This window comes from Lates calcarifer, linkage group LG7_2 (assembly GCF_001640805.2).
Source record: "Lates calcarifer isolate ASB-BC8 linkage group LG7_2, TLL_Latcal_v3, whole genome shotgun sequence".
Taxonomy (NCBI): domain Eukaryota; kingdom Metazoa; phylum Chordata; class Actinopteri; family Centropomidae; genus Lates; species Lates calcarifer.
Window position 1 is genome coordinate 11,711,363 of NC_066854.1, and position 24,037 is coordinate 11,735,399.

Genomic DNA, 24,037 nt, shown 5'->3' on the forward strand with positions numbered 1-24,037 from the left:
AACAAATGTTTGATCAGAGCAGAGGACTACTGAGAGTACAAGCTATTTCCAGTATATTTACAGTGTTACTCATGTGAACCACAAGACAAAATATTGAAAAGGGGTAAAGCATTTCCTCACTGAGCCTATCTGTGTGTTGATGTGCATTTGTCGACTCCAGCATCTATATTTGTATGAATCTCAGCCAGTGAGCAGGCTCTCCTGCTGCAGCAAGCCGGACCGGGGTAAACTAGCTGGAGGTGGTTGCTATGGCAACAGTGGGCGGGGCGTTATGCTTAGTCTGAGCAGTAGCGATGCCATGTCCCGGGAGGTAGTGGTGGTGGTGGTGGGAGGGTGGGGGTGGGGGCTGATGGCTGGTGCTGGGCCAGTCTTAGCTGGGATAAGAGCCTGTACCGCAGGATACTGCAGCTCAGCGGCAGCACATCACTCACTCCTCTGCTATTAAACCACCAAGAGGTACACTATACACCCCTGCATTTCATTTCACCGAATCAGGCTGGAGTCCAGGAATCCCCTGGATGTGATGAGGTGACTTCTGGATGATGACAACACGACATTTTTTCATCTTTGATCCTCTCATTATTTGCTTTGTGAAATCAAACTGTCTCACTGGTGCCTGATAATTACTGAGAAAATGAAATTCTTGATGTCTTTCTCATGTGTGCCTTCATCAGGGGGTTATAAAATGTAATAACTACAGGCTTATTGTCAGTTTTCATCCTAATGCATGGGTGTTTTGCCAAACATTTCTAAATCTGGACTGGGTTACAGCAGCTCATAAATTCCTCACTATGTTTGTGTTAAGTTCTTAGTAACAACTACCTGGATTCAAGCTTGTGATTTACTAAATGCAGTTGCAGCAAACTTTAGCAATGAGTAAATCAGTTGCTAACTAATATCTGTAGAACATCACTGTAGCTTCAAGTGCTGTGATGCTTGATGAGTGCCAGAAAATTAAGAGCCAGTCCTTAATAAATGTTCATATGATTATGTCATTCATATACTGTATGCATTCACAGAGAAATATGTATCATACTTAGTCATATACATACAGTTTAAAGTGGGATATGAAGAGATTTATTGGAAAAACTGCAAGTTTTAGTTATTTTGATAGCAGAAAAAAAACAAACAAAATAAATAGTATGAGTATAATAATATGAGGGCTCATTAAAAGACATGGTATAATATGTTCCAGAGCAGAGGTATGTATTTAAGGGTTGAGCAACAAATAAAAAAAGGCCAGCAGCCACTACTATTGTCTCATTAGGTCTCTCTTGTTGTGAATGAAAGTAATTAAATACACTGTTTATTTACCTGTGAGGAATTGCTCTGTTATTAGCACTAGTGACATGATTACTATAATAAGGAAACCAGGAGTAAAGTGACTACAAATAGACAACATACAGTGATAATAAGTGTAATGATTAAACAAATTTTAATTCATTATTGCATGTAAATTCAGAGGTGGAAGTACTCAGATGTTTTACTTGAGGAAAACTACCAATACAACCATGTAAGAAGGCTTCATTGCACTGTAAATGTGTTATGAGCTAAATCTTCTATTTACTGTTGCTCAAAGTGGAGCTAGTTTTAACTACTTCATATATAATCAGGTAGTTGACCCCAGTGGTTCCCAGCCAAAGTAGGTTCTCATAAGGTTACTACATAAGTCTGAAGGGTTGTAAGATGATTAATGGCAGAGGAAAGAGGAAAAACTCACTGGTCTAATTCAATCATAAACCACAATTTGTGTTTTATAAACTCATCATATGTTTTTGTATGAAAACACTTACATGTACTCATTTCGCAGATGCTGTTATCCAAAGCAACTTAAAAGGGAGGGACAACACTTCAGCCTAACTAGCACTTAATGCACACTTTCAGTGCGCAGTAAGTGCTAGTTAGGCATGCTAGGGTGTTTAGGAATGAGGTGCTCTCAGGAGAGATGAGTCTTCAAGAGCTTCTTGAGGATAGAGAAGGACGCTGCTGCTCTGATAACATTTGGGAGCTTGTTCAACCATCAGAGAACCACAAACGACAGCAGTCTGGACTGCGATTGCTCTGGGTGTAGAGATGGCAATGCCACCTTGGAGGAACATAGTGGCTGAGAAGGAGAAGGCATAAGCCTGTATGACTGAGCTCCAGGCTGAGAAGTCACTCTGTAGGCAGCATTACTGACTTGAATTTGGTTCGGGTGGCCATGGCCCATTTAGGCTGATCAAAGACCACATGCACTGCAACATTCTAGACCATTTATAAGAGATTCACTGTGTGTGAAAGGAGGCCCCCAGAGGAGCACTGCAGTGGTCAAGTCAAAATCTTAATCTGAAAAGAAACTAGATAAATGTAGTGAGTGAATATTAGAATATCTCCCTCTGATTTAGTAGAAGGAGAAAGTAACATAAGGCAGATAAAATCAAGTGTGTATATGTATGTAATAAGGAGTGCGAGGGGCTTGTTTGCATTATTTGTGAGTGCTGTTAAATAATATAACATTGTTGCAATATTGAAGAATGTGACTTTATGTGTGGCATAGAGTGCCTGATTCACTTTAAACTCATAATGAATTAACACTCAAACAAAAGGTCTTAGTGGAGTTGAAGTGTGAGGAATGATAATGGGCCAGTAGGGTAGTCTGATTCTTAAGAGAGCTAAATTTATAGTTTGGGGACGGGGAGGCAGCTCAGAGGCGACAGGAAGACGGGGACAAAGAAGAGCTTCGAGAGCTCAAGGCTGCGCATCACAAATCACGCTGTGTCTCTCTGACGCTTACCTCCCAGTGCGCTGGAGCTCAGGGCCGCCGTGCCCTCCGTGTTCCTCTGACTCTCCAAGATCTGTCACTCCATTGGGAACAGGAGGAATCTTCCGCTTCTCCTGTGTGATTAAGATCACTGTCAGTCAACTGTCTGTTACTGCTCGTCATCGTATGGAAAATAACAAGCATCAGTTGCACTTAAATCTCCACAGAGTAAAACTGGTGACACTGGGTGTTATAGTTTCAGTGTACATTTAACCATGGTTAATGGACACATGATTGACCTCTTATGATAAATCTAACATTCTGGTGCACAGTTCATCAGCATAACAATGTTATTGCACAGCAGTGTGTCATTAATTCACTACAGGAGCCTAATGATGAAGAGGAAAAGACAAACAAGACCTGAGACAACCTCACTATTTTTTTAATCATCAGTTTTCTGTTAGATAACAAAAATTCTCTCCCAGACAAGATGGCGGATTGCTTTTCAAAGCGCACCAAAATAACTAATGGAGGAAAAATAACTAATGTTTTGTAGAGGATTGAGAGCAGAACCCTGGGGAGCAGCATCAAAGCACAAAGTACAACACAGTTGAGATTAGAGGAGAACGCAGATGTTTAAATATTTCTCAGCAGGCAACACGAAGCAGAGGGGACTCACAGGCGCATTATGACAGAACAGTTATATATAAGGAGAATCTCAAATTTAACAGCCACAAAATGGGAGTAGTGTGGTTCAGCTGTCTGAGTGGCAGCAGTGGACCCTGTCATCCTGTTTACCAAGTGAGACAAGAATAACAATGAACATGCAGTGTTTTTTTTCTCATTTTTTATGTAAAAGGAAACACACCTGAGAGGGCACATTTTTGGGAGGCTCTATTCTGATGGAGGGGTCCCACTCTCCAGGGGGTAACACCGTCACCTGGTCCAGAAACTCATCAATGCCTGCCACCAGGTCATTCCTGTCTTTGGCTTTGTAAGCAACATCATGGAAAATCTGTGGAGGAGTTTAGAGGAGAGACAATGATTTAAATAATTATTGCTTTGATCATCCGTGTTCTTAAGTTAGGCTGAATCACTGAGTGCATTTTCATGGATTTACAGATAGAAACACAATGCATTATCAGATAAGAGGAATAAGGTGCTTTCATGACTCAGTGTTCTGAAATATCATTTGTCTCTCATAAATAAGAAAACAGTTTATTGATATGGAATACACAATATAGTTCTTAATCTTAATGCAGTGATGCGCACAACTAATTCCCATATATGATGAAGTAGGCTGACATCCATACAATTCTATTTTCATACATCCCAAAGGACTGCTGCCAATGAAAAAAGGCAACATCTGGCTCTGATGAAGGTCAGAAACATTAGCTCATAGCTGCACTGTGGGAAATCCTGTCAAGTCATATGTCAGTCTGCTGATCCCCAGAGTATAAGGCTGGGTTTGGTTATAAAAAATCAACCTTGGAGTTGGTAGGTGGACTTTTGTTTCTGTATGCCCAAAGTTATTCTTTCTAATGCCAAATATAACAATGAAACCAATATAAAAATATCCAACATTCATTATTCCATGTTTGGAACACAGCTATGAGTATCTGACCCTGCTATAAATACATGATTGTAAATTTAAGAAAATAAGATCCATCCTGGGATACTTCCATCTTTATTGTGTCTTAAAATGGAGTCATTTTAGTCTGGAATTGAGCCTGGGCTACAATGACTTATCATACTTATTAAAATAAGTAAGAAAATTCATGTCTTACTTTCCAAGTGCCATGACCTACATCACTCTGATGCAGGATATAGATATAGACTCTAATTTCTACAATTATTTAGACATAAATGTTGACGTTTGTTGAGTTTTTCACCACAGCAAAATCTTTTTTAGGACTCAACTGTAGATAAAAATATATATTTATAATATTGAGGTTTTTGCAGATCAGACAACAGATAAAGAAAATGCTGCTCACACATTAACGCATCAGTAATAATACTCCAACAATACAGCTATTTGATATAAAGAGCACCTTTACTTTTAAGACTCTGAGTTAATTTTGCTGATAAATCTTCTGTGCAATTACATAAGTAATATTTTCAGTGCAGTACTTTTACTTGTACTGGAGTATATTTCCATTGTTGCATCACTACTTTTACTTAAGTAAAAGATCTGAATACTTCTTCCACCCCTGCTAGAATGTTAACCTTGATGCTCCTGCACTTAGGCCTCACCTCATCAGTCATCAGGGTAGCAATAGACCGGCCAATTTCATGATACTGTGGACCTTTTCCCAGAGGGCCAAGCAAGATGAAAAGAAACCTGTTCAAGACAGAGGACAACAGGTTTTGGTAGAATTTAAATCCTTTTCTAATGAAAATAATTATTAACTCATCTTGCCAGACTTGACACAGAATAAAGAAAGAAGACAAGCGGGTGTCTTTTCCAGCAGTTTGTGTATTACCTGGTGGTGATGGGAACCTCAGCCAGGCCGTTGAGCAGCACAGCAGGAGCCAGGCGGACAAACGCCACCACAGGACGGTCTAAGAATTCCAGCTCCCCCACCAGGACGTTAGAAGCCTCAGCACCAGGAGGGATCTTCTTCATGAAGTGGAGGTCGATCTGAGAGATAGAAAGAAACCAAAACAACACTACATCTCTGGACACAAGATCTGTATAAATGCTCTATTCTGTTTGTATTGTGATAAATATTGAAATGTGGTTTGATATAGAGGTAGCAGTGTTTCTTTTAGTAAATCATCTAAATAAAAATTAAAATATTGGCTGGATCTGACACTGACGCTCCACACAGCAAAAGAAAATAAGCTTTACTCCAGTCAGTTTCCCAGGGCAAGAGGCTTACGGTGACCATTTCACACGTAACATAATCTTGGTTAAATATTCAGCACTAGTTATGTGTCCAGCTATCACTGCCCGTAGATAAACAGAAGGATCAGTGGTGGGCCTGGGTTACTCACCTTGCTGAAGTCGACAGCACTGTTTTCTCGGCTGACGTCCTGTTTGCCCTCGTTGTTAGCCGGCTGGGACTGAGGTGAGACCGTTTGGCCTGTCAGACAGAGCAGGAAACCAACAGCATGTCAGTTTCATGGAGGTTCAGCCTATCACAACACTACTTTCCCACACAAAGACAAAGGTCTCCAGTGAGTGACTACAGGGTACAGTTACATTCTCTGAAAAACACGATACAACAGTGGACTTTTGTTGTTGGTGCTGCACCTTTATTAGCGAAAAGGTTTAGCTCTACCAGACAAAAGATACAATATTATATCTTTTTTCAGAGTGTACCTGGTGAGTTAGTTTATTATTAAGATCATCTGAAGAAAAATCAGTGGTTCAGTGGTGATTTTAGCTAAACCTCAGACTAAATCTTTTCAAAACACGTTCAATTAACTACATGAGGCGCAATCTTTAACTTTTATATATAGGTGACATATATACAGGTGAATCTAAATAGGTGTTTCAGTTTGTACAAGTTTTCCTAAAACAAAATCAAAGATTGCTCCTGTAAAATTTTCAGTTTCAAATATTTTCTTGTGATATGAATACACCAGTTCAAAGCACCTAAAGGGAATACTAAATGAATGTTTTTTCAGTGAGGGTGTAATGCTATACCTTTAAAGAAATAGTCTGACATTTTGAGAAATATCCCAGTGCTAAATGAGAAGACTGATACCACTCTGTCCATTAAATATGAAGCTGGAGCCAGCAGGTGGTTAGTGTAGCTTAGCTAAGTGGGAACAGTTATCCTGGCTCTGTCCAATCAGTGGTAATGAAATCCACCTACCAGGTTATATCAAATGTATTTAATCTGTAATAACCCTCCATGATAAGGTGGCATATTGTCATTTTACACTTAAAATAAACACACAAGATATAACACGTTAAGTAGTGAACTTCAGACGCGCTGGTAGCTGTAGCTGTCATACATACAAGAGTTGTCAACAACTCTCTATAAAAAAGTGTGTAAGTGTATTTCCCAAAATGTTGAACTATTTCTTTAAATCCCAAAGGCAACAAAATGGAGATTATATTTATGTTATGAAGTTACAGCATGAACTTATTGTGAGTAGCTTTCACTATTAGTTAACTGTTACGAGTCTACACTATGATTCCTAGATCAAGTGGAGAGTATTATCATGAAGATTAGTATACCGCATAAATAATTCTGCTGAATGACTAGCACTTGGCCAAAATTTTTCTAGAATGTTGAAAGTATAAAAAACTTCTGCATACTTAATACCATCTACTTTTTATTTCCTCACTTTTAAGCCTCGAAAAATGGAGCATCTCGAAGAACATTTAGACTATGAGCTCTGCATAAAGAGAAAGCTGCATGAGTTTAAGAATTCTCTTTCCTTGACTGCACATAACCCATTTTTAACCTCTCATGATGATACTCTCCTCTTTTAATGTGTTCCTTTATGTACTATTACTACTACTATCTCTAGACTTGTAGTATCTAGCATCAGCTGAGGCGTCCTGGTTGCCTGTGCAAATTTCCTGCTCTGTCTCGTCCTGTGAGATGGGACAGTAGCCTTGTGCAACTGCCTGAAGCACACTAAGACGTTTGATGTTGGTTTCGCCATTGGGTGTGTCTGGGGTCATGTCACCATGGCTCCTGGAGGAGCTCAAACATGATGGAGCGGTGGACAGACATGACATGCAGCACACACACCGTTGCCATGCCACACAGGAAAATGCTTTTTTGGATGAGGCATTCCTGGTGAGTGATTTTTCAGGCAAACTCCTGGGAGATTTTATGGTTTGATAATAGAGGCCATTTACTGGTGAAGTGAATGACACACATGCACACACGCACATGCAAAATACAGCAGACAAGAACAAACACATACACAAACATGGAGAAACACAAACAAGAGGAGAAAATGAGATATCAAATAGCAGTAAAACAGCAAGTCACAGATGGATACACTGGAAAAACCATGCAAAGGATTACAACATTATACATAAAACATACTGTATATATTTACATACAAGAACATATACGGTCACCATGGAAAACGCAGAGAATTGGAAATTGACAGGTGGGTGTTGAGTGTATGTACGATCAGACCATTTGCTCACCATTCTTATCCATGGAATGAGGCTCAGACTGCTTTTTGCCAATATCAGCAAAGGAGCGTACAATGGGGATGCGGTTGGCCAGTTTCTTGTGGTTTTGGTGGTGGTGCTGTTTGAGCAGGGCCTCGCGGATCCTCCTCCTGGCATCCTGACCTACAGGGCCCGACACCTCGTGCTGATCCAGAACCATGTCTGGGAGGTAAAAACAGACAGAAGGACATATATGTAGGTTTCCACATTACTCTTTTAAACAGTTCATTTTAAATTCACAAAGGCTACTCGTGACAATGTGTGTTCCTGCGGGGCAGCCAGCGATGCTAAGCTGATTATTTCAACAAAAACCAACCCACTGCTGCTGATTTAATCGCACAAAACCAGGTTAAGTTCAGCAGATCTCTTCAACAGCACAGTTTTTCCCACTATCAGATAAACATCCTCTTTGCTGCCCTCAAAAACTAAAACACAGTTCCCTTATTCCTTCCTAAACCAGGTCAAATGAGACTCTAGATGAAGAAATTTCCAAGTGGAGTTCTGTTGACATGTCACCATACTAGACTGATAGATCTGGCCTGTGTTGTTACAAAGCTTTGAGATGGTCACTTTACAAATTCATGTTGAAAAAACAAGGTTAGTTTATCTGTATCTGTGCAAATTTTACTAACAAGAAAATTCAAAACACAATAGCCAGTGCAAAGATCTGAGAACCGCATAAAGATGTGTGAGCACACCATTACATTAATTAGGCTAGGAAAGAAAAATCTGGGGGTGTGGTGTTATAAAGAAGTGAGCTTATCAGACCCCATTAGTCTGCACCTAATCATTGCTTGTGGTTAGAGGCACAAGGCTATATTAGCCACAACTAGCAAACTACCACCACAGCAGCATCTTAGAGTCTATCTAGTTGCATTGTGGGCAATGTTAGACACCAGGGTTTGGTCAGGATGAAGAATGCATGGAATAAAAAAGACAATATCTCTGTTTCTGCTGCACTGATTTTGTGCCTTTTTTGAAAAACATTCAGCAGTGTTACAGAAGTGCAATGATAATTCAGCGGAGTACTTATCAAATTGAATATGTGTATTTTCTGCATAATTATGATATGACATTTTGTGTTTCCCATAGTCTGAGCTAGTTACGTTGAAAAGAAGAGGTCTGTGGATGGAGCCTTGAGATACTCTACATCATTTTTGTTAGCTTAAACGTGATTACCAGTCATATTTAGGTCTTTTACAAGACCACGGGGCACTTTTTAGCCCCGAGTGTTCACCTGCAATCTCCTCCAGTGAGTTGGCCCTCATGTCCAGCATCACGGTTCCGTTCATGATGCAGCTGCGAAGCTCGAAAAGACTGTGTAGAGACAGGGTGGCTACGTATGGTTTACTCCACCGCTCACCACCATCCTCAACATCCTCCTCAAACTTAAGCCACCTGTACACAAAACCAAAACAAAACAAAAGAAAAAAATATTTGTAAAGTAACCATTATGATAAACTTTACACATCCTGATGGGTATGGAGCCATGACTTAGCCTCGTGATAAACACAATCAAAGTCTCAGGTGCAACAGAGGAAAAACACCACAGCTGGCCAGACCCAGCCCATGTGACCGTCTGTAGCGGTGTACCTGGCTGTCTCTTTCCATTCGGCGTCCTCACCCTCCCTGAGACAGATTTCATCTAGCTCGGTGAAAAGGGCGTGGGGGATGTGTTCCTCATCGCCATCCTCTGTCCCCAAGAGAAACTGCACCCTCTGAGCTGGAGTGTCTGCTGCAGCAAATGGGACAGGCAGAGGATGGGTGGTGATCGCGAAAGGAGTAAGACAGAAAAGAAGAGTTCAACAGGAATTATACATGGAAAATAGGAAGTGATGTTCATTAGTGAATATAGTTTGGTGTGAATTCCTCCATAAAAATTACATCTACATATATTTTAAACTTGTTCAGGTTTGCTTTGGTCTATCTCAGACACCTACTGTGTGAGGGGGATTCTCGTCCATCGTCAGCCGTAGAGTCCCTCTCCTTGGACCTCTTCCTGTGTCTGTGTCCATGGTGACGGTGACGTCGGTGCGACCTCCTACCCAGGGGTACATGAACCCCGATGTAGAGAGTGCGGTGACCTGAAGCCAACATGGACGAGACGTAAAGCATATTTCTTATCTGATAATAAGCTTTTTTACGTTTATACAGAATAGCTTTTATCCAAAGCTACTTACAAGTGAGGGACAACACTAAAGTTGCAGTGCAGTAGGAGACCTTAAAATAAGTACAAGAACTAAATCTTGAACTAAATCACAAAGTGCAAGGAGATCAGTTAAAGAAGTGCATCTAAAGGGCATAGTAAGAGCTAGTCAGGCATGTTAGGGTGTTTAGGAGAGGAGATGTTCTTGGAAAAGTTGAGTCTTCAAGAGATTCTTGAAGATAGAGAGGGACGTCCCTGCTCTGACAGCATTTGGGAGCTTGTTCCACCATCGGGGAACCCCAAATGAGAACACTGTCCAGGGATGCTGGTGTCAGACGACAATCCTTAGAAAAACACAGCAGCTGAAAAGGAGCATAAGCCCATATGATTGATTTGAAGTTTAAAACTACTGAACACATGATGAGACCTAGGCCTGTGTTAAACCTCTAAAAATGAAGTGAATGCTCTAAAGCAGTGATTCCAAACAGCTGCCAGGTACAGAGTACATGGAAGGATTGTAGAGTAGCTCAGATAATTTGAAATAATAGAAACTCTGATTTGATTAAAATATATATATTCACATACTGAAGCAGCTGTAACACCTGAACACTACATGCTGGATTGAGAATGCACCCGCAAGGAACAGACAGGTCTAAACAGGTGCCTAAAAGTAAACTGTTAGCTAAGGTAATGGATAACCAGCTGATTTAATTAGTGTAAAATATTGACTAAATTACATTCAACATCTGCCACTAAGTGTTAGAAGTACAAATGCAAATTTGACCAAATCAACCAAAAACAGCTAAATTCTAACAATGCTCTCTGAACACACAAGATTTCTTGAGAGCTGTTCTCAAGGGTAACTTCAATGCAATCAGTCACTTGATAAATGTGTGTTTTCTACTCTTAAGTTGGCCCTTCATATATTCAGTAGTGTTAACTGACATCCAGTTTAAGTTTAATTTAAATGAACGTATGGATTGTGATGAGCAGTGTCAATGAAGGTGTGCTCCAGCTCATCTGAGAAGTCAGCGGGGGCACATCAGACAGACAAGGCTGGAAACAACTGCTCTAAGGGGTCATTACAGGAGTAAAACACACATTTATCAAGTGACTGCTTACACTTATAGTGAAGTGTGAGACTAACATTTAAGAATAGTTCTCAGATGCCCAGAGAGGACACAGGAAATCATCCTATTTGATTTAGCTTTCTGTGTTAACCTTATTTGTGTAAAGTCTTTTTTTTTAAATCTCAAATAGCAATTAACACATGAGATACAACAATTTGATTTACAATATATAAATAGGGTGAAGAAATGGTCTTAAACAGAAACAAGAAGAAAATCAAATCAGAGTTGGGGGGGGGTGGGGGATCTGCTGCTGGCAGATGAAGTACATCAGAGAAAATATGTAATAAAAGGAAATTGCAAACAATGAATATGTGTGGCTGGTAATTGCACACAAAATCAATCCCAGCTGCTTATTGTTGCTTGTCCTCATGATGAATAAAAGAAAAAAAGTAGTTTAATATCCTATCAAATCTATGTTTGGATATAATTGCTTGGGAGCTGAAAATAGTAGACTAAAACTGCCCTAATTTGAATCATACATTTAGCTTCAATCATGTATTACTCACCATGGCAAATGTAATATTGTGCAATCATTCCAAAACATGTCTCATAATGAGTGTACTGATTTAAGTGTGTTTGTACAATGCAGCTATCAAAGACCACAACAAGCCATTTTTATCCAACCTCAGAGGGTATTTTAAAAAAGATGTTTGACAATTAGCTTACATTTGTAAATTAGTAAGTGGGAGTAAAAGTAAAGAATTTAGATTTTTCACTGAAGTCCAACATTTCACTTTTACAGTCTTTCAGTCTGAGAAATTGTGTTGAAGGTGCTGTTCTAGAACCCATTTGGAGATATCAGCATAGCAATGATACATAAAACCATCCGAGTAGATAATGTGACAATGAGAAGAGGTGTATAATAGGCAGAAACAGGGACCATGAATCCGATCCTTGGATCCTACTCCTGTGCAAAGGACATGAGGCCTGGACACTTGTGCATGTCCTTTAGTTTCAAGTGCAGAGAGACATTTATCTGCATTTATTCCTACTCTGATGATAGTGGAGAATTATGGGTGCAACAGACAAGATATAACACATTATTTAGTGAGCTTGTGAGGTGGTAGTTAAGCTAGCTGTTTCCCCTGTTTCCAGTTTTTGTGTGTTAGCCAAGTAATGTGGCACTGATAAGCCTTAGAGGTTTTCAGATAATTCATCACTTCACTGTTCAGAGCAACAACAGTAAGTAGCTAAATATGCTACTGTGCATTATCCAAGGTCACTTTTTCAGGTCATCCTCCCATCCCTGAGTGGTAGAAGTCAAAGGTATGATCATATTATCCCAGTCAAGTTGCCCCTACATCATTTCCCTACGATCTCAAGGAAAAGGGAACACACCTGTACCATACTGCTAACTCTTACAGACGCCTGCTGAGAGAAATAACTATAATTCATGTAAGGTACCATGAGATTTGGAATAAGGTGGGTTTGCTGTCAGAGCATGCAGCTTGTCCCCGTATTAGCAATTAGAGCAATGACAGTGGGAGCGCCCGACTGACTTCCCCAAAATTCATAGTGACAAAACATGATGCAAAACAACAACTATCAATATACTCAGAAATATACAGCAGCGAGTTAGGCAGTTAGAGTGAAGCAAGAAAAGCACCTCTTAACAAATAAACTGCTTGTGCTGAAATAGGAGCTATTCTTCTCTTTGAGGATACTGAAATTGATTTTGAAATTGGATGACTTATAATTAGAGGTATTTTCGTTTGAATACAGCACAAATAATGAGACTGTGATTCTGAAAGGAGATTGCACAATGTGAGCACATGGCCCTCTCTCTGCTGTGTGTAAGTGCGTGTACACGCACTCCTGAGCGTGCACCCACAGGGTCAGCATGAAGATAATGCGGGGTGACTTTCTCCTGTTTTTATTACAGCCGAGGCTGCCTGACCACTGCTTCCTTCCCGCCGGCCCTTGGCTCAGTGGCCGGACGCAGACAAGACTATCGGACACCCTGTTCTCTTTATCTGCCTCTTACACCATATGAGGCACCACAGCATAATGTGACACTAAATGGATCTATACCCAGGGCAATTTGATGCTTGGGAGCTACAATGTAGGGCCTGTCAGAAGCGGCAAAAAGCTTGGTTCCCTATTTGATATTTCTTTTTTTTTTTTTTCCCCCCATGAAGAAGACGCAATGAGACAGTGCAAAGGGATCACTCTTGATAATGCATCTTCATGATGCTGGTATCACAGCTGAAGTACAGTCAGTTCAATCACACTGCACCATGTTATACTTGACATAAGAAGCTAAATATTCCAAGATCACGTCTAAATCGTAATCTAACAAAGGATGTCATTTCCTCTGAGGAAGGAGGGGGCATGCCCACCTCACTTTTCAAAATCCTATTTTTGTCTCCTCACTTTTGTTGTTTAAGGTTGCTTTGTAGACTAAAAGATGACTAAAAACTGAATGTCTTACTGTCCACCCACTAAAATATCAAAGACAATCTGTGAGAAAATGTGAAAACAATCATCTCAGTTATCACTGTGCACTCACAGCATTCAAGCTTCACAAGCAGTAGCAGTGATTTGCAGCCTTTTTTGCATCTGATTTTGGCTCTCAGGCATCATTAAACCTGCCCTCCCATCTTGGCAGAGCTTGCTGGTGCTGCATGCAGCTTCTGTAGAAGACTGCAGATACTCAGGGCTGGAAAAAAAAAAAAAAAACTCAACTCCTCTGCATTTTCAGGGAAATGCCCTTGAATCAAATCTATTACAGAAAAATGTTAGGGAATGCTGTCTGCTTTCAGTTAAATCCTAGCTCAAGTTAAGCCATTTGTGCAGGTTTGGAAATAAATTAGCTTATTCTGTTTATTATTGTCAGAGTTATATAGAGAAATCTGAGTATATTTTCTCAGCTGCATTTAGTCTGAGGGGAAAATATCCCAAGTGAATGCTTCAAATTGTTTTCACTTGCTTGGAGACATTACTAATCACATCATAGTGTGCTAATCAGATTTAAGCAATGTACAGACATAATATGAGTCACCTAAGAGCACAATGACACCAGAGCATTTGAAAAGGCAGAGTCACTTGCCACCCATCACCAATAGAAATCCAGGATAAAGGTTAAGTGAGGTCTCAGAGAGCATAATGAGAAAATGAACTATATGTCAAAACATATTTGTAGTTTGAGTGTATCTCACTCTGTCAGAGCTTATACTGTGCTGTACTTGCTGCAGATTCATTCATCCAGAGCAAACTGCCTTTAGCATAGAGTAAATTATGTATGTTGGATGGAGAGGAAAGAGAGACCGGCTATTTACATGAAGCAAATTTCACAATAAAAGGCACATTCCGGCAGACAGGAACAATAAGGTAACAGAGCAAAACATGAGCAGGGAGCAGTGGAGCTTTAAAGTTCATGAGTCAAGACTCATGAGTCGAGGATTCTACCAAAATAGCTCTCCTCCTCCAGGCCTGAACTACTGCTGATGTCATAGAATGTCTTTTCTCTTTTCTTCTCTCGCCACATCTCAGCGGCTTTCACTCAGTCCGGGCTTGAATTTACGCAGTGGTGTGTGACGTGCTGAGTTCCATGCTTCCATATCCTTAAGAATATGAGTGTGTATTCATGTAGGTACTGCTTTAAATAACCACTGAGAAAAATCACTGCTTCTACATTTACTGGGCCATGACTTGTCCTACTTGCTGGGGTTAAATTTATGTCATGGTACCAACACAAAACTTCTATTCAAAGACCATATAATACTTTTACTCTGATCTCTGGATAAACTACAAGATTCCATTTGTATAATAAGGATTGTTGGTCATCTTGTCACCACAACAGTACTTGTTAGTAAGACTTGTTTTGGTCTTATCAGGAGAAAATTATGAGTTTAATGATGAGAAATTATAACTTTAACGCCAAAGCTGCTGTTTATTTTCTAACCATCTAACATAGAATATATGCTGTGTTGTAACTATAATGCAAACCATGAACCAATCTACAACTGGAGCTTAAAACCCTCATGGAATCACAATGAAAACAGATCATATCATGCTAACCTTTTCCTTTTATCCCGTGTGAGTGTATGAGAATGAGGGAGCAGGTGCATGGCCCGGGTTGAAAGGGGCAGTACAGTTTGGAGGGAGATAACTTCAGAGGATCCCCTCCTCCTGCTCGGTGCTGACGCAGTGTCAGCGTTACCACAGCGCCAGACAGAGAGCTAGTCATTACAGCAGCCATCATCCACAGATGAGGGTCCTTGAGATGAAAGCACCACCTCACCGGCAGAGTGTCAGAATCAAAGAGTGACATCTTTGCTGGCTGCCGTAGCGAACGTTGCCTGGCAACAAAAATGCAGCGGATGCTGACGGAAGAACTCTTTATATTATCTGAGTATGACATAAGAAGTTTATTTTTGCGTTTTTGCACAATTAATTTTAAGGTTTTTGTTGTGAACGCTGAGACTGTGCCTGAACTCCCATTCATCTGCAGGTTGCACATGTAGGAGGGGAGATAGTAGCAGCAATAGTAAGAGCAAGAAAGTGAGAGTTTCTCTGGTTGAGATGAGCCACTTATAGAACTGTAGCATGACACAAACAACATGCTGTATGGCTGCACTGCATCCTGAGGCCTGATCCAAGAAGCAGGTTTACTGACTTATCTGATTTATTCAGTCCACCAACTAGTTCATTTGGAATATGACAGCATATTCAAAAACAAAATGAAAATGGTAGAAAAAATGTTTGGACCAGAATATTATTCCTCAATAACCAAGGCTGTACTTTCTCATTTTTTCTGATCCTTCTAGTATGGAAACTTTCTCTCTGTTATCACTTCTAATATTTCAAGAGAAACATTGGAAAAATCCATTTTTCAACTACATCATAGAGTAACAATGGAGAAATAATGTCTCTTTTTCAACAGGCTGTTGTTTCTTTGCTAAATGTAACTGTGCATTGGAGCTGTAATGTATAACATTTATACTGGCAGATTATATGGATGTGATCAGACCATGTAAATTAGTGTAAATCACATTTAAGATGAGGGAATTAGTCATTTCTAGAGCTCAGCCAGAAATACTGATACATTTATTTTGGGACTGATCTCACACTAGAGGCTTTCTGCAATTTCACGCTGGTTTTATTATTGGTGATATAAAGAGTGTAATACATTTGTTTGCATAGGAAAAACATGCTCTAATGGTCGTTTCCATGATTTTCACAGATCTAAAGACAAAGTGTTCCTTTCCTTATAAATGTAATGCTATTATTAGCCAAATTTTGTATACATTATGGTACCAAACTTTATTTTCTGTTTTCTTCTTTCTAGTTTTTCTAGCTCTTTATACTTTTAGATGGTTTATACTTTTTATCTGGAAAAAAACTGTATGAGTGAACTCTGGAGCAAATCTTTTTATCATGTTATGTTGTAGGTTTGAGGGGAATTCTGGTTTTACTCAGCTAAACTTAAAATCTCAACAAGCCTCTCCTTTGTTGTCCTATTCAGGATACTGTTGACGCATAAATTGTTGTCTCTGTCTATTTTACAATGGATGAAATGCTGATGCAAACAGATGTGCAGAGAATAAAGCCCTTGCTCTCTGATGCTGCAGGCATAACATCAAAACCTAATATCCATTTTTAAATGATTTAGATGGGTGGACAGACATGTTTCCTGCTACCAGAAAACTCCACTCCAGCATTTTTGGAGATTCACACCCTGGGGACTAGACACCAGAATATTTCATTGTCTACTGCATCAATTTTAACCGTTGTTTTTTTCCAAGTGTCACCTGCAAGACTTCTAACTTTGTGTATATGCAATACTAAATCACTGTGCATCTTTAATCCTTTGTGTCCATCACTTATGGGTTTTACCTTCTAGTTCTTCCTTCTCAAAGTTGGTGTTGAGCATGGAGCGCGTGCCCCCACGGTCCACCACTGCCTCCTCATCGGTTCTCTACAGGAGACACGCACAGACAAGAGGCTTTACTGAGCAGGTAAACAGAGGAAAACACAGGTGTGGCTACAGTTTATTTAGAGTATGAACAATTTGCATTAATCAACATTTTTAGCAATATTCACACAGATATCTATACAAAAAGACACTGTTTAACATATATATAGACTTGAAACATGAACCACATAAGTCACCACTTAATCAGTGTTAATAGTTAATGTGAGTACATTTCACATTACACCTACACAGATCTCTGACTGGGCAGGTTACATGGCACACGTCAGTCTAAGGAGGCTTTCTGTCCTCACAAGCAAAATCCATATTTCATCTAAATGCTACAAGTTACATAAGAGCACACTGCCCCCCACCCACAGCCACTCCCTCCCCCCACCCCCTCCCCGCCTAGTGGGAGGATGTGTCCTGAAATAAATACACACACACACACACAGAAACTCGGCATTATAAGGCTAACTTCCACTGACTGTTGCCATGGCAACACGAGACAGCCCATCATGATTTGGAAAGAAAAAAAAAAAAAAAAAAAAAAAACACACAAGCCACGCTCATCTGCTGAGTGGCAGATTACACTGTTTTTGAGTCATGGTTTTAACAAGAATGCTTCATTGTGCGTAAGCCTTAAATCATGTAAATGCTCTGCCACCCACACCTCTGGCAAGACGACTTTCTCGCGAACTAGAGCAGCTGCACGTTAGATGTGTAGCGTGCAGGGTACAAAGACGTGGTGCTAATGGATGCAGCATAGTGCTTTCCTGGTTATTTCAGACTGTGAATAGCTTTCACCTTGAAATACAGAGAGAAGAAAGAGGGACTGGTCTTTGAATGCTTACGCTGCTTTTTAATATTTAATGAAAACACCAGCTTGTTATTCATGGTGTTTTCAATTGTTTTTCACCAGGATGGAAATGTACACATCCTGTTATCCTGGGACAGACCCTGCAAAATTAAAATGTCAACATAGAAATACTGCGACACAGCAAAAATGTCAGTTCTCAGTCTGTAAAATCCACCACTACATGCCAGTCTGTCTGCACCAATCAGAGTTATTTGAGCACTTTTGATCATTTTTAACAGGCGCCCTCAAGCAGTAGCAACTTTATGAGTAGACTCATGACTCTCCAATCAACACTTATCAACTCAAAATGTGCATCACTGAAAAACCAACAGTTATGAACTCTGGAGGGTAGTGTAGTAGTAATATAAAGCAGCATGCATCCAGTCACAATCACTGAAGCCAGTGGACAGTGACATTGACAGCTTTAGCTTTGATAGGAGCGACAGCTTCCTGTGGTTGCTCTTATCAAATTCAAAACCTTGCTGCCCAGGGAGCTGCACGCCAATACCTCCAGGCCACGAACACCAGAACAAAAAGTTGTCATGGTGATGCCATGCATGTAACTCTCTCTCTCCGTAGTCTATGTGTGTGTGTGTGTTGTGAGTGTAATGTTTATCATTTAGCTTGTGTGTTCTCTGCCCTCTAGACGTCCTCTGTGAATTTCCTGTGGGTCTCCTGACTGTGTGTACCTGTCCTGCATTAGGTCATTAGTGTTCCATGCTGGTATTTAGCACTGGTCTAAAGTAACTAAATACATTTATTGAAGGAAGAAAATACTGTAGTCTTTACTACATTTATTCAATAGCTATATTTAGTTAGTTACTTTGTGAAATCATTTTATTAATACAAAATTATATTATTGTTATTGTTAATAGATTTAGCTGCCCTGCCAAATATTCAGTTGTTAAAATTAGCCCCACCTTTATAAGCTCAGTGATGCCTACACATTAATGCATTAATAACTTAATACTTAAATAAAACTATCATTCAGATTCCAACTATCTGTCTGCTTGTTTTTACTCCCATCTACAAATGTTGTTTAAGTAATAAAACACAATGATAAAAACAAAGCATGGAAACATGAACCAATGTTTTATATTATTTGTGTATCATTTAGGAAGATTTTTTTCCATATTAATGTGAGTTTACATTTTCATTTTGAAATGAAAGAGGGTCCTGGACACCAAACCCTGACAATAAACATAAAATGAGTGCGTGAAGTGCTGAACAGTGATTTGGAAAGGCACATATAAACCCCATCATTTTCCATATTGCATGATTTGCCTGTATAATCTGACTAGGATGTCCTTCACTGCTCGTAATGTAATTGAAAAACATAAATTGGTATGTAGCACATGGCTGAAATGGTGGCAACAACTGTCTGATAAAAACTGAGAAAAATCCAGCTCACTTAATCTAAACAGTATGAGTTGTCTGGTGTACTAGCATTAGGTGTTTGTCATGGTATTGACATACTTCTGAGAAAATGACCAACGTTCCTTCACTAATAACTAAAAGGACTGAACAATTCAAAGCAATACTAAGACATAAGAGAGATCTTTTCAATGTCTATGCATGGTAAAGATGAAAAGGATGACTCTTATCTAAGAAACTGGCAGGAATAGAGAAAAATCATTTCTATATTGTTCATTACTACAATAATCTGCTCTGTGTGTTTTACCACATTTGCCTACATATGATCTTTCACACTGGCAAGTTAGGAAATATACTCCACTAATATGAATGCTTACCAGCATGTGGATGTGTGTAATGAAGAACATAGGTTAATACTGCAGCTGCATTGACTACAGGTGTTATGTGACTAAGGGTAGTTTATGTCTGTAGGGAAGGTGAGGTGATTTCAACATCACCTGTGCTGGTCAGGGATTCAGTGCATGTATATGGGGTATTTTTCACTCCCATTAAGGATGAGATGACCTACAGTTTTTTGGTGAAATTGCTGGTTCCCCTGTAATTTAAACCACATCCAGAACAAAATTGCTGTATTTTTAAGTTGAGTTTGTTTTTTTTTTACTCAATTTTACGCAATATGACAACAGCAAAATTACAGCCATCACGTGTTACTGTAAAAAAGTTAAATATTAAAATATGTAAAATGTGATGTTTTTGGTCCTCTCTTTAGGACGTTTTATCCTTCGGAATATCCATGTCTACTACAAACCACATCCTGTAATTTCACTGTGCTTAATATACCATCCAAAACAATACAGCAGTCACTAATAATAATCTTGTAGAACCATGTATTTTGTGCAAAGAAACTGTGCCACATTCTGGAGGTATAGTTTTCAAAATGTCACTGAAAAACTAAAATCATTAATCACCATGCAGTTTTTCTCAGGCAGTCAGCAGGATCTGAATCAGCAGCTCATTTCTCAAACCTCTTTCCAACAAAAAATACCTCTTAGAACTGGAAAAGTCCTGCTCCACAAAAACCAAGGGTGACACTATACTGTAAATAAAATTATAGTGCATTAAATAATAAACGTCATATGAGGTGTGTTTTGTATTGTGTCAAGCTAAAGGTGGCTGACACTGGCCATCAATCTCTGATCCTGAGTGATTAAGCAACTGGTGGTAGGGGACACTCTCACACACACACACTCAGCTACACACGCCCACACACATGGACAGACATGTGAGAAACAAGCCAGCGTATCAAAGGAGTGTGTGGACAGATGCTGAGACATGTTGGGCTTACTGTATACAGGGACATTAACAGAGCAAGTATATTTAATCGCATAGACATGCAAGCACACAGGCCCAGTTAAGGATTCATTAGCAAGTCCCTGTAGACAGACTTCCCTAGATTTCCCCTGGCACATGGCTGCTGGTGATCTAAAAGACTTTGACATTTTCTCTATGTGTTAATTTTGTAATTGTCCGTGCCTCTGCATTCCACGTCACTTTGACCCAACCCTCCACAGACGGACTGACCACTGCACTCTATCTACTGCATGAGGAGTCACAGATTTAATCAGCACTCAAGACAGCGGGGTAATAGCCCAATTTCAGGGTGGCCACAAGAGCTGAAAAAGACCTGGCACAGCAGCCAAATTACTGATAAAGTCCTTATCTTTTTTGCCCCTGTAGTAGTGACAGCAGCAAAGATATGAATGTTTGTGACAAGCCTGGGAGAGGAGCAGGGGGTTGACTCGGGAGTGGCACTGCTGGTTGGCCCTGCAGGTCCCCAGGGAAACTCCCTCCTGTCTCAGTGACACACTGTGTCTCCCTGTCAACCCGTGAGAACTACACACATCTAGATTCAGCTAGTATTCAGCTCCTGCATGAGTACAACCAGATGGCGACGGGATGAGGATTTTAAAACCACTGTTGCAGTACCTTGAACTGAGACTGTGTGTAACCGCCAACACATGTCTAACAGGTACTGTGACAGTCATCGCTCAAGTCTCATGCACCTACCCTGCACCACTGTACTGTATGTGACAGACTGTAACACATTTTTCTGAATTTCCTTCACTGAGGAAAATAAACAGTGGAGCCATATTTAACAGTAAACAACAGACGTCAAGTTTGTGGTTAACTACTAATGAGCAGTGCAGTTGACTGATTTGCTGATGATTTAGGTATTCAGGTGTTTTGAGTGTCCCAGTTAAAGTACGATAGGGCTGGGCAATAAAACGATAACAATAAAATATAAACTAAAATATAATATATAACAAATGCTCAATAGATGTTCAATATAGTTCATTTTCATGCTCAGATATATTCACAAAAATGAATCACGAACTGCCAATCACATCGCAGGAATAGAGATATGCAATGCACATGCTAGTTTTACATCAGTCAGGTTAGATTTTTGTTTTTCTACCTCAGATTTGGTAGAATATTCCACATTTTCCCAGCTTTGAGAAACGTTAGGCCTCATTTATCAAAGCATGTATAGAGCAAGTTCTAAATGTATGTATAGAAGCTGTCTGTATTTATCACACATGTGCATGCACACCTTCACACAATGAACAAATAAAAATCTCCCTGTTGTACATCCATCTGTGCATCTCCCTCCCCTCCAAACGCCCCCACAGTGCCAAATACGGTCAACACATTTCCCTGAAGGTCTTAGTAGCCTTGAGTTACTTGTTGTGCACAAAAGCAGCAAAATAGAAAGAGGATGAAAAACATCACAGATGATAACGTTCAGATGCTGTAGCATCCTGGGAGCAGACATGTGGGGAAAGCATCCCAGACATCAGGACACACTAATTAATGTATCTTTGTATACACTGTCTGCAAGAATGCACACCAAAACAATTTTTTCATGTGTGTACTATATTCTGCTATTCACAGATAAGGTTACTATGAAGCATTACACCTTTACTCTTTTGCCCCTTTTGCTGGAATTATATGATCTTATTAATATAGTGAGAATAAGGAGTTTGTGTATCTACAGTCTTGATGTATGTCGAATAAAATCTACTTCCTTTTCCTAATGGCTTCATTTTTGTATCTTTTACTCTATCCGCAGTTACAACAGTTTATCTGAAATAATGACTATCTGTAATTTCTAAGCCTGATGCTATGTCCCAAACAAGGCTTTACCCTGCTCAGCATGACAGATGAGCCAGAATCTCCTGCCTGCAGGTCCCTGCTACTATTTATAGAAACTGGTTTCTCTAACTCATGTTGCTGACCCCAGACCAGCCCAGAGAGCCGCATCCCAGCTCACCAATCTGGATTGAGATTAATCTGCCAGCCTTTACGACAGGATAAAACCTTGTCTCTGACCATGGGATCAGTGATGGAGGGCCCTGTGTGGTGCAGAGAATTAAATCAGCTGTTTCTCGGTTGGTCCGCTGGTTGGTGATGAAGGCTTCAGGGGGAATGGGAGCAGAGAGCATGTGACCAAGACTCCAGGGGAGTCGGCATGGAAGAGATGGAGGAGGGGTAGACATGTGACCTAGCATGATGAATAGACACTCAAATGTAACATGAACGTATATTATGTCTACATTTGTTCACCTTAAAGTTTTTTTCATCATAAGCCTCTTTCCTTTCCAAGTTATTGATTTGTTTCTGTGTGTCCATACAATAGTCCTATACACACTATTATACATACATTATGTGCAGCAAATAGCATGTACAGATTCCTACCACGCAGCTGCACATGTACTATACGCACAGTGACACACATCGTGCATAGGCCTGCTAATGCACACAGTTCCTCTGCAGGCAGTGGTGTGATGGGGAGGAGCAGTGTGGATGAATGAGCAACACACAGGGGAAGAGGGCAAGGGGCTTCAGGCCTGACAATAACAGAGGACCAGAGGATGTTCTAATGTCACACAGCGTTAAGCGTGCATGTGTGTGTTCATGTATGTGAGCACAGCGCAAGCATTTGTGCAGTGATGGTAAGTAGAGCATCATGACCTTCATGAGACAGGCTTGACATTGGGTTTCATTGATTCAGTTTCGATGCACGTTTGCAGATGGGATATACAGTGGAGATTCAAAGTCAGTATCCTGCACTAGCATGACTATTCTTGCACCAGATTTTACAAATGGCAGTTGTCAGTCAAATCTGTGGCTCTGGATTTACCAGGAGTCACATTTCACCTCTGCTGAAAGAGGCTAGCCTCATGCCTGCAACTAAAAACTAGCATGTATTGGACCAGTCTGTCAACTGAAAGCAGAGAGCCAAGCTAATGTCAAACCAACATGTAGCATTAACTACCGCTATTATTGTGAACAAGCCAACAAAATTTCAAAATAATAAAGCATCAGTTAGAATTAGTAACTGTGATGTAATTACTACATTTCTGTAATCCTTTACACTACTCCTTAATGACAAAAGTAAATGCATTTCTGTATGTGTTACTAAGTAATATATTACAGCCCAATACTGTATAGGAAACACTGGGTGTCTTTCTGAACCAACTGATTTGCCACCTCTCAGCACCTGGTTCCACACCTCAGGCTGCTACACGTGTGGTCCATGTCCCGACCACTCTTCCTAATGAGTTTCATGTCTCACATTGTGAAACAGTGCCTGCAGAGGACTGAGTGATTGCCCCAAAAGGGCCAGCAAAGCCACTGTGTCCTCTGGATCACCAGACAGCC

At 40.1% G+C, this 24,037-nt stretch overlaps 1 protein-coding gene across 3 annotated transcripts in view; it reads right to left on the reverse strand.

The window, feature by feature from the left end:
* The window catches only part of LOC108880200 (sodium-driven chloride bicarbonate exchanger), a 42,380-nt gene that overhangs the window by 9,911 nt on the left and 8,432 nt on the right, over positions 1 to 24,037 (reverse strand). For 2 of the 3 annotated variants that reach the window (XM_051066028.1, XM_018671619.2), the window contains exons 3-12: positions 17,007 to 17,088; positions 9,833 to 9,976; positions 9,486 to 9,627; positions 9,130 to 9,290; positions 7,866 to 8,054; positions 5,738 to 5,826; positions 5,224 to 5,381; positions 4,994 to 5,081; positions 3,609 to 3,755; positions 2,774 to 2,874 (exon numbers count right to left, since the gene is read on the reverse strand). In XM_051066028.1, the coding sequence (XP_050921985.1) occupies positions 2,774 to 2,874; positions 3,609 to 3,755; positions 4,994 to 5,081; positions 5,224 to 5,381; positions 5,738 to 5,826; positions 7,866 to 8,054; positions 9,130 to 9,290; positions 9,486 to 9,627; positions 9,833 to 9,976; positions 17,007 to 17,088 (1,301 nt within the window). The remainder of the gene's footprint in view (positions 1 to 2,773; positions 2,875 to 3,608; positions 3,756 to 4,993; positions 5,082 to 5,223; positions 5,382 to 5,737; positions 5,827 to 7,865; positions 8,055 to 9,129; positions 9,291 to 9,485; positions 9,628 to 9,832; positions 9,977 to 17,006; positions 17,089 to 24,037) is intronic. The other variant, XM_018671621.2, reaches the window with a different exon arrangement.